General features: G+C 32.6%; 1 protein-coding gene across 9 annotated transcripts in view; it reads left to right on the top strand.

The window, feature by feature from the left end:
• The window catches only part of LOC145247969 (uncharacterized), a 394,038-nt gene that overhangs the window by 224,873 nt on the left and 153,874 nt on the right, over window positions 1-15,291 (top strand). For all 9 annotated transcript variants that reach the window (XM_080109621.1, XM_080109619.1, XM_080109622.1 and 6 more), the window contains 2 exons: window positions 5,502-5,570; window positions 7,779-7,847. In XM_080109621.1, the coding sequence (XP_079965747.1) occupies window positions 5,502-5,570; window positions 7,779-7,847 (138 nt within the window). The remainder of the gene's footprint in view (window positions 1-5,501; window positions 5,571-7,778; window positions 7,848-15,291) is intronic.

Below are 15,291 nucleotides of genomic sequence, written 5' to 3'. Positions count from 1 at the left end.
TAATACATACCTATAACCAAAATTAAAAATAACTCCTATGGAGAAATAATGGCTGACACGTATACGGTAAAAACGAAAAGAAAAAATGTATGGAAATGGAAAAATTCATGAAAGGAAAAAAGAAAAATGCCCAGCGTTTGGAAAAACATGTTCAAAGTGTTTAAAAAAGAATCACTTCAAAGAAGTATGTAAAACGAAAAATGTGGAAAGAATAGAGAATGAAAATAGACAAATTTTTAATGTAAAGAAGGATGATATACAAAATACTGGATCAAGGAATGGAGATAGAAAAATAAAAATGAAAATCAACAATTGTGTTGTTGAAATGCTGGCAATGAAGTAACCATAATACCCAGAAATTTTGTGGGAAAAAATGGGAAAACCATTTAAAAAAAAAAAAAAAAGCAACATACAATTACATCAGTTTGATAGCTCGATTATAGCAATTATGGGTTGCTTTGACGTTCAATAGAGCTAAAAGAAAAATATGAAGTAGTACCCATTATAGTTACAAATTGCCGAAAAATGCATGCACTATTGAGGAATGATGTATTAAGAATAAATTCAACTTGATTAATGAAATAGAAATGGAAAAACAGGAAAATTAAAAAATTATGAAGCTAGCCTGAAATTAAAAAAAATGTTTCTCTCTCCTTCTACAAAGTGAGAAAAGTACCAGTGCATTTATTACCGTTAGTAATAGCTGTTGCGAAAGTTAATAAAGGAAGATTTATTAGAACCTGCCGTTCCAGGAAGAAGTAAATGAGCATCACCAATTGTGGTATTTAAAAAAAAGACGGTGACTTGCGAATTTATGGAGATTATAAAATAGGGGTGAACCATAAAGTTTGCGCCGACTTGTACCCTATTCTGAATGTAGAAGTAGCTTTACATAAACTTGCCGGAATGAAAGCATTTTCGAAGATAGACCTAAAATCAGCTTACCACCAAATTCCTATAGATGAAAATTTAAAAAAAAATGACGACCATAAACACACCTATAGGCCTGTTAAGGTGGAAAAGGATGCCGTATGGCATAAAAATGGCAAGTGCAATTTTTCAAAAAGGTATTGAAAAAGTAATAAGTGTTACATGATAAGGGCTGTCCCCTTTTCATGTAAGTATAAAAATGGAGAATTTAGTTTAAAATAAAAATGAAAAGCATAGGCGAAATTCGAACCTCGTAATCTAGGTGTAGAAATAGATTACGTGTGAGAATTTAAAAATGTAAAACAAAACATTTGTTTAGAAATAGATAAATATTTCAAGAAAAGAATGTGAGCTGTCAAGTTTATTATGAAATTTTAAATTGAAAGAATGCAGCTTATAAGATAATGTTTTTAACATATTGGATAAATAGGTTACTGAGAAATAGGAAAAGTTTTGGACACGTATGTCCAGGACACGTGAAAGAATGCACATGTTTTAACGTGTGTATGACGTCACGGAAAATAGAAAGTTCTAGGAATAGAGAAAAACTTTAGTTAGAAAACAGTCAGTGAAAAAACTCAGAGGGATTCAGACGTCTGGAAGCGAGATGTCACTTCAAGAAAAAATGTGAAACTTTGAATTCTTGATGATGGAATCACGGCCGTGTGAAGAATAAACCATCAAGTGTTTTTTGTAAAGCTCGTTTTGTGTCTTATGATTCTTAAAAAAAGGTAAAGTCCAATTGTATTATATATTTGTGTTATATGTCTTTACATACACGTCTCAACATCATCATGTCTGCATCATGTCCTCACTCAAAGAGCTTTCTCCTTCTTCCATCAGCAAGATCTAAGAATGAACATTTTCATATATAAGAATCTCTCCTTAACATGAACAATCTCTCTCTCTCTCTGAGTCTTACAACATCCCTCACTGTAATAAGACTCTTTCCAAGCATCTCTTCCTAAGACTCTCTCAATGAAACCTATATGTAACATAAGAAATGTTAAAAATACAATCTGTTATCAAGACGATATATGTGTTGGAGATTTAAATGAGGATGATTTAAAGAAAAAACTGAAAATATACTGAACCGACTAAGAGACGCTGGTATGACAATAAATACAAAAAAGAGTGTAACCAACAGTAATGAAATATCATTTTTGGGTTACTCAATAGTAAAGGAAGGGAACTCTCCAGATGAAGCGCTAATAGAGAAAATTCTAAAAGTGGCTACACCAAAAAATAAAAAAGAGTTGGAGTCTTTCTTGGGTTTGATAAATTTTTATAGAAAATATGTACCAAAATATGAGTTGACAGAATCATTTGCGAAGTTAAGAAAAAAAAATGCGGAGTTCATTTGGTTAGAACACCAACAGAAAGTCTTTGGAAAGTTAAAACAGATTCTAGCAAAAAAGCTAATAGTACAAATTTTTGACCCTAAGAAGGACATAACTCTAACTACTGACGCTAGTGAGCATTCTGTATCCGGTATTTTGTCACAAGATGGTCATCCCGTAATGTACTTATCGAGGAGATTAACAACGACTGAACATAATTATTTTAATATAGAAAGAGAGGCACTAGCCATAGTGTGGACAACAGACAGAGCAAGACAGTTCTTGATGGGAAAAAAATTCTTGTTGAAAAGTGATCACAGACTATTGGAATTTATTTTCAACCCAAGAAAACAACTACCGAAAGTTACAACGTCCAGAATATTACGTTGTATGATCAGACTGATGGCATTCGACTTTGACATTGAGTATGTTAAAGGGACTACGATACCGCACGTTGATGCTTATCTAGATTGAGGTTTTATAGAGAGGATAAGGACAAAAACGACGAGGGATTTGAAGACACAATCCTGCACCTTGTAGAAATCGATGTAATATCTGTAGATAAAATGGCTACTGAAACTACAAATGACCCAGCGTTAAACAGAATAGTGTTGAGGATAAAAGAGAATCGTTGGGGAAATATTTTAATGACTGAAAGATCATTCAAAGAAATAAGACATAAACTGACTATAGAAAACGGGGTAATATGTAATGGAGACTTAGTAGTTCCCCCAGAAACACAAAGGAGACAGATTATAAAAAGTGTACATGATGATGTACATTGTGGAGTAGCAGCTACGCAAAGAAGATTAAAATTGGAAGCATGGTGGCCGGGGTACTCAAGAGACGTAGAGGACAATGTAAAAAGATGCACAAAATGCACAGAACTCAGGAATTTCAAGCAAAAGAAAATACATGTGTGGCCCCAAGAAGCAGAACCGTGGAGCAGAGTACACATGGATCATGCCCATGTCAATGAGATAGGACTATTATTAATATTAGTAGACGCATATTCAGGTTGCCCTGAAGTGGTGAGAGTACCTGATAAAAAAAGTACCACCGTAAAACAAATATTAAGAGTAATATTTTCGAGAAAAGGGATACCGAGAACATTAGTGACAGATAACGCGCCAGAATTTGCGGATACTGATTTGCATGAATGGTTAGGAAAAATAAAATACAGACCTTACAAGACCCCTCCCTACCACCCACAAAGTAACGGGATAGCAGAAAGGATGGTCCAGACGGTAAAGAAGGGCATAAAAGCATGTGTGCAACAGAAGGAGGAAATCGATGGTTTCCTACCAAGATTATTACTAAGTTATAGAACAATTTTGCATGCAGGCAGGTCAGAAAGTCCATCTGCCTGAATGGGCAGGCAATTAAGATCCCCTTTGACTATGTCATATACCACAAATCAAAAGATATGGTACAAAAGTAATAGGAATACAGAAGATAACACAGCAAAATTTATTATTCAGAAAGGACATAATTGCAATATTAAATAAAGAAAATGGGAACAGTGTTCTAGCTCATGCTGACCAAATAAGATACCAAGGAGAACAATCAGATGAGGAAATGCCTTCAAAGCTGCCCATTTTTGACGTAACAGAAGAGTTACTGCAGAATGAGATTACGGAAGAAGAAGTAGACGAGGTAGAAGAGGAAGAAGTAGAATGGGACAAGGCAGAAGAGGAAGATCAGAATATGCAGGAGGAACACTGCGATTATAGGAAAAGACATGATAGATCCAGATCTCTAAGGAAAAGGAGTGAGATAAAGGAAGATGTTCAGGAGGGCACAAGAAGTACAAGAAGTACTTGCGGCATAAAGCCCCTCCGTTATAGGGAGATGTAGTGATATGCAAATTAAGTATCATTTACATATTTATAAACTCACACCAACTAGAGCAGGTGGTTGTTGAGCGCTTGCTTAGCGTTATACACAATATATCAAGTATAAAGTTATTTTTTTACTCTCTGTATGGGACTCCATAGTTCAATTTGGGTGAACGTTTACAAAAAGATGCCAAATTTCAAAGTTAAATGTGTTTTTGGTTTGTGGTAATGCAGAGTATCGGCTGTGTGTGTGTTTTTTTAAAGTTATTTTTTATTTATTTATTTATTTTAAGTACACAAGCTCGATGCTTAACCCATCTCTTATAAATAATATATTTGAGTTGTCAATATTTTCAACATTAGAATAATAATTTTTCTTTTTAGTAATGTATCCATAATAAATTAAACAAATATTTAACCCTCAAAAATTAGTTTATCTAACAGTATTTCAGAAGCAACTTAACAGCCTTGACAGAATTCAAAATAGACTTTGTGGCCTAGTGGAGAATACTCTTTTATCTTTCCTGCAACCTCTTTCCCACAGAAGAGACATTGCGAGCCTGTCTCTGCTTTATTGTTATTTTCATGGTATGTGCTCGTCTGAGCTACAATCTATGGTACCTCCCCCTTGCCAAACTTTCATGAAAAACACTTGTCTAACTGAAACCGCTATCAATAATTTCCCCCATTCTTTATCTGTGCCTAAACCTAAACGTAGATTCCATGAACAAAGTTTCTTCTGCATGTCTGGAACTCTCTTCCATTTCCCTGCTTTCCGCTTAATTACAATATGATTATCTTCAAGTCCAATGTAAACAAGTTCTTTAGAAGCCGTCCGCTTAAGTAACCAATTTACCAAATTTCCACTACTAATGATTATGACGATATTGTGCCATTGACTACCATACACTCAATAACCCTTATCTCCAAGTAATAAATAAATTTGTAGAAAAATAAGTCGGAAAAATTTGAAATGTGGCCAATGTTTTTTTTTTTTTTTTTTTTTAAACAACTCCTTTATGTTATGGTTAAAATGTTGGAAAGAATAACGAGAAGACTCTGAAACAATGAAATGAAAAATATAAAAAGAAAATACAGAAACGATGTTAGTTGAGTGGGAACTCTGCTCAACTGAAGGACAAAGTAAAGTTACAATTGTCTCTCTCCGAATCTTTGGTTCAGACTGCCAAAAAGCAAAACCTAGTCACCAGAAGTGACGCCAGGAATAGTCTATTGTCAGAATCTGTAGGCATGCCACCCCAACTCTTTATTATGGATTGAAGAATTTTTAGTCTTCATAATTTTACCCAAATAATTTACAAGCAATTCTAGTATTTGGATGAATATTTAACTAATGATTCTGAAATATATTTTTTAATTTATATTTTTTTAGTCTGAAATGACAGTGATTTCGGATTCAGACCAATTATCAGGACAGATGGTGAAAAGTCAGCGTTATACGGTAAGTTTTTCAGGGTGTTTTTTTTTCATGTGATTATCAAAGTGATTGACATTAATCCCCCATAGATCAATATCACATTCGTTCTAACTCAGAATTCTCCCTCTAATAAAAAAAAAAAGAAAAGAAAAAATCTGTATGGTGTAAGTATGTGTGACAAAACAAAAATATCATATTCCAAAAATCATATAACTTGATCTAATAGTTAAGAAAATCAAATTTTATGAGTATCCAAGGAGTCACTTAAATTGATCATGCAGTTTTATTTTTATAAAGAAAATCATTTTATAAGCAATTGATGGGAATTCGTAGGCATTATAATATAAATATCGCAATTTTTAAATTATCTCCTTTAATTTTTTTTTTTGTGATTATTTTCAAAATGGCAGACGGGAGAGTAACACTGATCCTCTTGAAATTTTATTTTGTTTATAAAATTAAAACTACTTACTGGATGTATGTGAGTTTTGGAATATGATATTTTCATTTCATCACAGGTACTTTTATATGGGAGAATTCTTGACAAGAACCATAACATTTTCAATGGTTGATTAAGAAATGTTAATAAAGCCTGGCCAGTACCAGATGGGGGACCATTTAGGAAGATTAGGCACTGTATGTACCATGCCAAATCATAGAAATATCCAGGTCCGTATCTGGAGACGCATTTAACTTACTGGTGAGAGATGCATCCCCAAATCAAGATAGAAAGCAATGGGAAACTACTGCCTTTATTTGTCTTCTCGAGATTACCATGGCTCTACAATTTGGAGAGCCATGGTTGCCGATGCTGTTAAAATAGCAGGGCCGCTGATGATGATGAATATAGACTGATATGAATCATGCCTAAGAAAGATTAACAAAATGTTGGATTGCATTACATTTAAACTTCTGCATAGCAGTACAGTCAGGGAAGCAAGTAGCAGGAAGGGAATTCCAAAGTCTAGCTGCTTGAGGGAACAAACTATTAGAGTAGAAAACTTTCTGGCATTTAGGGACTTCAACAGTGAAGGGGTGTGATTTTGTTGCTAAGCGGGTTTGTCCGGAATATGTACATCAAGGGGGCACAAGCGCAACGAGTTCATCAGAGAACATTCCATTAAAATACTTGTAAAACAGGTACAGGGATGCAACATTGCAGCGATGGGACAGAAGTGACCAAAACACCTATTGGGTCATTCGGTCACTCTTTTTATTTTAGATAAGAATAAATTCTTATCCATTGTCTCCTGATAAATTATTTTATTACTCATTGTTTATTTTATAATAAAGTTTAGCATTTCGTTCTCCATTCATTTTTAGCAGCAAGGTAAGTCTGAGGTGGTTGTCTGATTCTCATTTCCCCTTCTCACTTGAAATAGTTAGTGTTTATTTAGAATTACGCTTACTTTAAAAAAATATACATAAAAATCTTTATGATGTATATACTCGTCACAGTACGAAGATGTCATATTCCAAAAATCATGTAAATTGATCAATTATTTAAAAAAAAAAATTTTTACCAAGAAAATCAAATTTTATGACAAAGCAAGACATGGGATTTTGATCTGCCATGTTGAGTAAATAAGCAGACAACTCAGTTTGAACTATCAAGATGAAATTCAGCCTTATAATGGATACATTTAGTATTAAAATCAGTAAAAATCATAATTTCTTTTAATTTAAAAGAAAAACTACTTGATCAATTTACATAATTTTTGGAATATGACAACTTTGTTCTATGTTTCTATATTTTTTATTTTACTATTTTAAATAAATGTAATTTTAAATAAGCACCAAATAGTTTTGTCTGGGGCTTAGAAAAGGCTTGTGTTTTACTCACTAACTTTTGCATGACAAGATTGAAGTATATATTGGTTATATAGTCAAACCCAAACGTCACAGTCAACAGATATTACACATTTCAACGTTATTAATATTTAATTCCAGAGAAATTATGAATTAAAATATTTTTAGAGAAAGACCATTACTAATGTTCTAGTTGTATTGACTATGAAGAAACAACTTATTTTTTAAATAAAGACCAAGTTTGCTTGAGACAAACTCTTGTCTTTATCAAAAAAAAATATTTCAATACACATTTGTCTTTATTAAGGATTGAAGGATTTTAACTTCTCTTCAAAATTTGATCCAAATGTACTATTGGTGATTCTAGTATTTGAATGAATACTCAACTGAAATAATTTTAAATTCATTTTTATTTTTTTTTAGCCTGAAATGACAGTAATTTCTGATTCGGACCAATTACCAGGGCAGATGGTGAAAACACAGTGTTTTTCGGTAAGTTTTTCTTTTCTTTTTGGTTCTCCAACAAAAAAGGCATTGAACTCCCATTCGTCCATACTTTTCTCAATAACCACGTCTTGGATTTTTTTTTAAAATTTATTCTTATTTTGCACAAACATTAGTCATGGTGAAAGTAAATTTTTACCAGAACGAATTTTCCAGGGTAACTTTAGTTGACACCAGGAGGCATTATAGGGGTAAAAATACCCCAAAATTGTTCGCCCATTATTTCTCAAAAACTGCACCTTGGATATTTTTTTAAAATTTTTGCACAAACATTAGTCATGGTGAAAGTAACTTTTTCACTTGTGCTGCTTGACTTTTTTTTTCTTTTTTTTTTTACAATCTAATCAATGAAAATATGTATGACTTAAAGTTCTTACTTTTTCAATCATAAAGAAACATGGCTTTTATTTAGTGCCATTTTTTGTTAATTAGAAATCTCATTTTAAAATGAAAAGAAATATAACAAATTCTGCCTTTTACCTTTCTTATAAAAGCACTTATAAGAGCAACATGCTTAATATTAAACCTCAAGAACAAATACAAAATTTTAGATGGTTGATTAAAAACAGTTGAAACAGATATTGGTTAATATTTACTTGTTAAGAATCCTAAAAAATACAATTTGCCATTATTAAAAAGTTTAAATTTTATCAGCTTTGTTATCTATAATAGTTGTAGTTGATTCAACATGGTGATTTTGGTTTTGAAGAAATATGCCCAATACAATGCATTATGAGAACAAATAAAACTTACAATTGGTTAATGGATCTAATTAAACTTAAACTTTCCCCCATTTTTGTTATAAATAATTTACAAATGATATCCCCAGAGCCTCTTCTTGATATTTTTTATTGACTTTGTTTTGTAAATTTACTTTCAACTTGAACCTAAATACGAAACCTCAGAAGTGCGGAGTTAACCCCCTTTTTTGTCGTGAAACCTGTCGACATACACCTGAAGAAGGTCAGAGGTTACATCAATCAAAACATGCAAATAACACTGAAGATGAGGTCATTAGTCAGATTAATCCAAATAATACAATCATACTCTATCAAAAATTAACTCTGAAGACAAATAAATTTGAATAAGACTGGAGAGCTCATGGAATAGGAAACTCATTCACACATTTTTGATAAAATTGGGTTAATGTTAATTTTTTTTTTTCTCTATTTTATAAACTTTTCATTTTTCCAACATTTTATTTGTTCCCATAATGTATTATACCTTAATGGCCATGATTGTTTGAAAAAAAAACAAGAGTTATGTTTTAATCAAAGCTTATATTTTTTTATTATTAAACTAGTGGGGACAGGAATACACTTAGATATATTTTAATTTATGCAGATTTCATACTATTACAGGCAATTCTCTATTGAATATTTTATATATATATATATATATATATATATATATATATATATATATATATATATATATATATATATATATATATATATGAGCAAACAGTTAATAAAACATGTTAAAAAACACTTTGAAAAAGAGTTAAAAAATATATTTAATCTGAAAAGGAAACACTTGATAAGTGGACAGTCCTTAATCCACAGAGTTTTGAAGAAATACTTTCCTTCTCATCAGAGGGTAGAAATTAGCAAAATGCAGGATCGGATTTTGCATGCAAAAGTATTTGATGAAACAACAAGTAAGTCAAAGATCTTACTTGATTACAAAAAAGTGAAGCAGCGGGAATATGGTGAAGAAAAAGGTGATTACACGTGAATGGATAGTCTGGTGGAAGATAAATAATCGAGTGATGGTAAAATCCAAATGTATAACTTCAAGAAAGTTAATTGAATTTCCATTTGCACAAGTAAAATCCAAGGAAATCCCATAATTGGAAGATGGTCCAAAATAATCCAAAGGCAGAAATCCATGGAATAATTCACAAAAATGTGTACAAGGGAAAAAGGAGAAAAAATTCCAATAATATTAATAAAAGAAAAATAAGATATGCTTTTCACTCTACTGCCGAGACATAAATATAAATAAGAAAGATCAGGGAAAAAGAAGAGGAAAAAAAATTAGATAGTGATAGAATTAAATATAAAATAGAAAAACAAATGTCAAAATGACCCAGACAGGAAATGTTAAAGGGCATGAAAAAATATATAGGGCAAAATAATATAGGTCAACTGAAATGTACAGGTCATCACTTAAAAAAATGTCAGCAAGAGTTGTTAGAAGACACTAAATGGAAAATAAATAAATAAATTAATAAATAAATAGAAAATAATAAATAAACAATGAATAAAAAATAAAATAAAAAATAAAAATTATTTAAGGGGAGAGGATGGCCGGTATCTGCAAATTCAGGAAAAAGCAAGCAAGAAAGTAAGTAAATGCATATAGTAAAATATAAGTAAATATACATACAAGATATGAAAGTGTGGGTAGATTGATATATTAGATAGATAGGAAAGTTTAAAGAATAAAGCAGAAACTGCAGATAAAAAACCGGCCATGCAAAGAAGAAATTATATTATAAGCTCTATCTCTTTTTTGGTTTTATCGAGCTTTTACATCTGGCTGAGATAACTTTATAAATATTAATTTTTTAATATTTATATTATACTTTAATTTTACCATCTTGGATCATTTTGGTAAATATAATTGTAATTTTTCTTTTATTTATTTATTTATATATATATATATATATATATATATATATATATATATATATATATATATATATATATATATATATATATTAGTACAGATTTCGAAAGTTTAAAAAATCAATATGACTTTGGTGCCAGCAGCTAGAATTGAAACCAAAACATTTAGGGCTCCAGCCAGATTCCTTACCATTTGAGCTATCCAGACATAGATAAGAAAGATTTAAAATTAAACTAATTCAAAACAGAACAAATGCCCAAAAGAAATTTTTAAAAATATATTGGCAAGTTGAAAGAACATTTTGCATTTTAACTTGCTGACATATTTCTGTACGCGTTATTCATCCAAACAAAGATTTTACATGTTATAAACCCATCTTGTTGTATGATGAGTGTTTCCTGTTAATTTCAGAGTTATGTGACCAGTAGTTTATCAGTTTAATGTTTACATACTGTTTTATTTATATAGATTAAAGAGTTGATTTATATTTAGCTAAAGAGTTGATTTATATTTAGCTAAAGAGTTGATTTATATTTAGCTAAAGAGTTGATTTATATTTAGCTAAAGAGTTGATTTATATTTAGCTAAAGAGTTGATTTATATTTAGCTAAAGAGTTGATTTATATTTAGCTAAAGAGTTGATTTATATTTAGCTAAAGAGTTGATTTATATTTAGCTTTTGCCAGCAATCTTTTTTTCTCCCCAGCACCAAAATAAGTCTCTGCCATTTCTGAAATGCCCTGTGTAGTTCTAGAAAGTCTATCTTCCCAACCTTTACCATCTCTCTTTGAGAAGGGATTAATTTATTGATAATCACCAGAGGCAGCTCTACAGACGGGACTACCCAGACATTTTTTGCAGGCTACAGTACTCATTGCTGACAATTCAATCCCACTTTCTGACCCTTGTGTAAAACCTTATCGCATTAAGAGAGAGATAAATACTTAGCTAGGGATATTTATTGGCCCAAATATTTCCGATTGCGATTTATGGAAAAAAAACAGAAATGGCCAAAGCAGTTTGATTTGAAGGGCGCACAAAACATGTAAAATGACAAACATTAAAATGTATGACTGGAAAACCAAATTGACACTAATATTAAATCAGAAAAAAAATTAAAAAATTTTTTTTTTTATATACTGAATGCTTGATTATGGACAGCTTTTACCAATCTGTTACATGAATCATAATTGGAAATATTCAGGTCGATATGAATATCAAGTTTAAGAAACACAAATCCAATGTATTTTTTTGTAAAAAAAAAAAAATTGTTTTAGGCCATAAGATGTTTTGAAATAGTGCCAAGGAGTATTTATTTTAGATTCCCAAGATATTTGTTATCTAGCTCCTGGGCTGAATCACAATCAAAATATTCTGTCTTTGGTCGGAGGAGTTTTTTTTTTTTTTTTTTTTTTCTTTTTTTTTTGTTAAAACGTTTTCCTAAAAATGTTTTGAAAAAAAATATCCTCCTCTGACCAAAGATAAAGTATATACTAATATATTGCACTTTGAAAAATTTATTCATTTTGGGAAATTTTACAGTAAACATAAAAATTTTACAATAAAAATAATCATAAAACAAATTAGGTACAAGGTCATTCAAAAGTGTAGAGAGGGTGGGGGGGGGGGGTCTGTTATCATCCTCGTTACTCTACTTAAGGGTTGTCTGTTTTTCCTAGTTAGAATCCAGTTTATTTTTCTGTGTAAATACATACGCAAATATAAAGTCGTTTTTTACAATAATTTCATTGGCAGTGCGTGGATGGGGGGGGGTGTAAAAAATAGGTGTTAGTAAGACCTTATCCTGTCTAAATGATAGACCGCTTATTGTTTTTCAGCTTATTTGGAACTGAAAACAAGCAGGACAATCTTTAAGTAGTGCTGAAATATAGACTGGGAAAAGAAAAAATAAGGTGGGGAGTTGAGGAATATGCATCATCCTTCAAAGATGAGTGCAATTTGGAGGAGGCCATGGATAAAAAGAAAAATTGGAGAGTGAGCATCTTGGAGGTTTCCTCTTGGGAGGGAAGCATACACTCGACTAGCTAAGAAACTAAAAGGCTTACCTCAGGGACTGGGGTCCGACAGGACCAAGAACCATGTGTGCCATACTCAAGCAGGGAACATGTATTCAAACTTGACTTGTCTGCCTACATACATACTGGCTACTTTTATCGATCTTTCGTAAACCGTGAAATGTAATCTTTTTCTATCACATCTCATCGTGACCTTCAATTGGTGCTTGAAGAACACGATCAGATCCTGATTAGCAAACGATTCAATCCTTCTGTTCTTTTTCAAATACAATGTCCACACCACCATTTATGCTACGGCCAGGATCATGAGACACATCATTCATCTCTCTGTCCCACGGTGGCTTGATGTTATGGATGATGTAGAATACGTTCAGCGGGTGATGGTGATATGGATGATGATGATGATGATGATGATGATATGAGCCATCACTGTGGATATACTGCCAGAGTTCGCTGCATTTGAAGAAAGCATGTTCCGACGTATCTTCTGCTGCAGACCGTCAACGGAGGCGTCCGGCCAAATCTTCTAATCCGGAACTGTGTTGTATAGCATTGAGGAGTAATCCATTCCAGGTCAAGGAAAACTTAAAGTTTTCGAGATGACTCAAACCTGGCACCCAACTGCTGGGAGTGAATCTCTTCTTCCCACAATCCCAACTGCTTGACAAGTAGGTCGTCATTGTTCTTCTCTTCCTTCCTAGAAGTCAGAAAGGTTGCTGTATTTTGGAAGCTTCTTGAGCATGGTTTAGCACTCTCTGGGGAACTGCATATCACCCCTCAGCCCACAACGACCCTTGACTGAATGATCGAGGATGAAATCAAGAAAGGCACTATTGACCACAGGGTTCCATGCAGATTCCTCCATCAATATATGACTCGGGGAATGCCAGCCTCTTGGTGTCTAAATTACACACCAAGTCAGGCATTTGCAAACATTTCTCACACAGATGTTGAACACGGATCTGTGTGCAAACCCAATGTCTCTTCCTATCCCAAAGAAGTGAGAACAAGAGGACCTGGAGGCTTTTTAGGTATTTTGCAGGCAGAGGAAGTATAGACAGTCAGTAAAGGTCAGAGGAAAGATGTAAGTGGCGCACGCTTCCACTCTACCATTTAAGGAAAGTTTCCTTCGAAGCCAAGAGTTGACCGACGCTTCGCCCTTTGACTGTACATCAAACCAATTCTTTTCAAATTGGAGGCTCAGTGTGAACCACATGCCAAGGATTCAAACTGGATCATCCGTTTAGCTGAAGGGCGCTAGAAATGTGGTGACACTTTTCCAGACACCCAACCGTAGACCGACTGACTTGCTGTGGTTGATTTTGGCCTCAGTGATCATTTCATAACAAGTGAGTTTTTTTTTGTTTTTTTCGTTTTAATTATTTCTCACATTTTTTTTTTGGGGGGGGGGAGAACATCGGTAGTATCACACTTGTATCCAGGGCAGAGGGCAAACACCCTTGAATGGATTATTTACTTTGTCTCCAATAGCAAGAAGATATGAAACAATGTCGGGAAGTTAGAGAAAGTGAAGTTCGTGCCCCTAAAGGAGGACACGCTGGTCATTTAAAAATTGCCTAGGAAGCCCTGCCGGTATTCCCTGGTAGGAGCACCCCGGGCAGTAAGCAATAAATTTACTCCACCTGAAAGACAGGAGGCAATGGGAAGGTGGACCATCCAGAACTAAACCTCAGCCCAACAGATGCAACGTTATTTAATATACTCAAAAATGGCCCAAATTCTGTTGGAATGTATTGAGGGTGTATCCTTAACTGGTACGAATATAACCCACTCAGTTTGAGCTGAGTAATTACTCCAGAGTGAAAATAGGCACTTATTTTATAGAGTATTGGTGACTGCCGCTTGTACTGTGCTTTGATACGATCTGATTGGTTGGTTTGATTGACAAAACGCTGCTCAGTGTTATGTGTTTGTGTGTCGAGTTATTCACAGCAACACATTATTTAAATAAAAAAAAGAGTGAAAAAGAAAAGCAGAGAATTGGGTTATAAAAAATATAAAATAAATGTTAATAATATATAAATTAAAATAGTATATAAGATAATATAAACAAAATTACTTTAATATTAGAAAGTGAAAATATCCTTATAAGCGTTTCTGGAGACTTTTAAAATATAACTGACAAAAATTATTTGTTTTGTGTTGGTTCCAGCATTTACTATAAATAGAAGTATATGTGTTTGTAAAACCAGTTATTGATTCGTACACCAAATGAAAGGGATGCAAAACTTAAGCGACTTTTTAGCTTCAGCCACAATCGAGAACTGAAATAATCCCTGGTCTTAAAAACAAGTCTACTGATTACCAAGCCAAACAAACCACTGCAAACAAACCACAATTGACAATATATTGGTAAATATAGATTTTCCTGAATTTTGATATTGACCAAAGTAAAATATATCTGTGAAAGTTATTTTAGTATTTCTGACTAATGATTAATAATTAAAACTTTATTATCTCCCTTAGATTATTTATTTTGATGTAAAATAGTCTTGTTATTTTTACTTTTGTTTACGAATAAATTTATTTTCTTTTTATAACTTCGTTCTGTTTTTCTTTTCACTCTTTTTTTTTATTTAAATAATATATTGCTGTGAACCTCTCTAGACACACAAACACATAAGAAAAAAGTGTCTTAATTTTTGTCACTCGGGATTCAATATTTTATTTAGTGTAAAATCATAAACAGTCTGCATGGAACGCGAAGATGTTCGATGAATGAACATTTGTTTTTCTTAGTT

This window comes from Euprymna scolopes, chromosome 26 (genome assembly GCF_053919585.1).
Source record: "Euprymna scolopes isolate OS-2025 chromosome 26, ASM5391958v1, whole genome shotgun sequence".
NCBI lineage: Eukaryota > Metazoa > Mollusca > Cephalopoda > Sepiida > Sepiolidae > Euprymna > Euprymna scolopes.
This window is presented reverse-complemented; position numbering and strand designations above follow the sequence as displayed.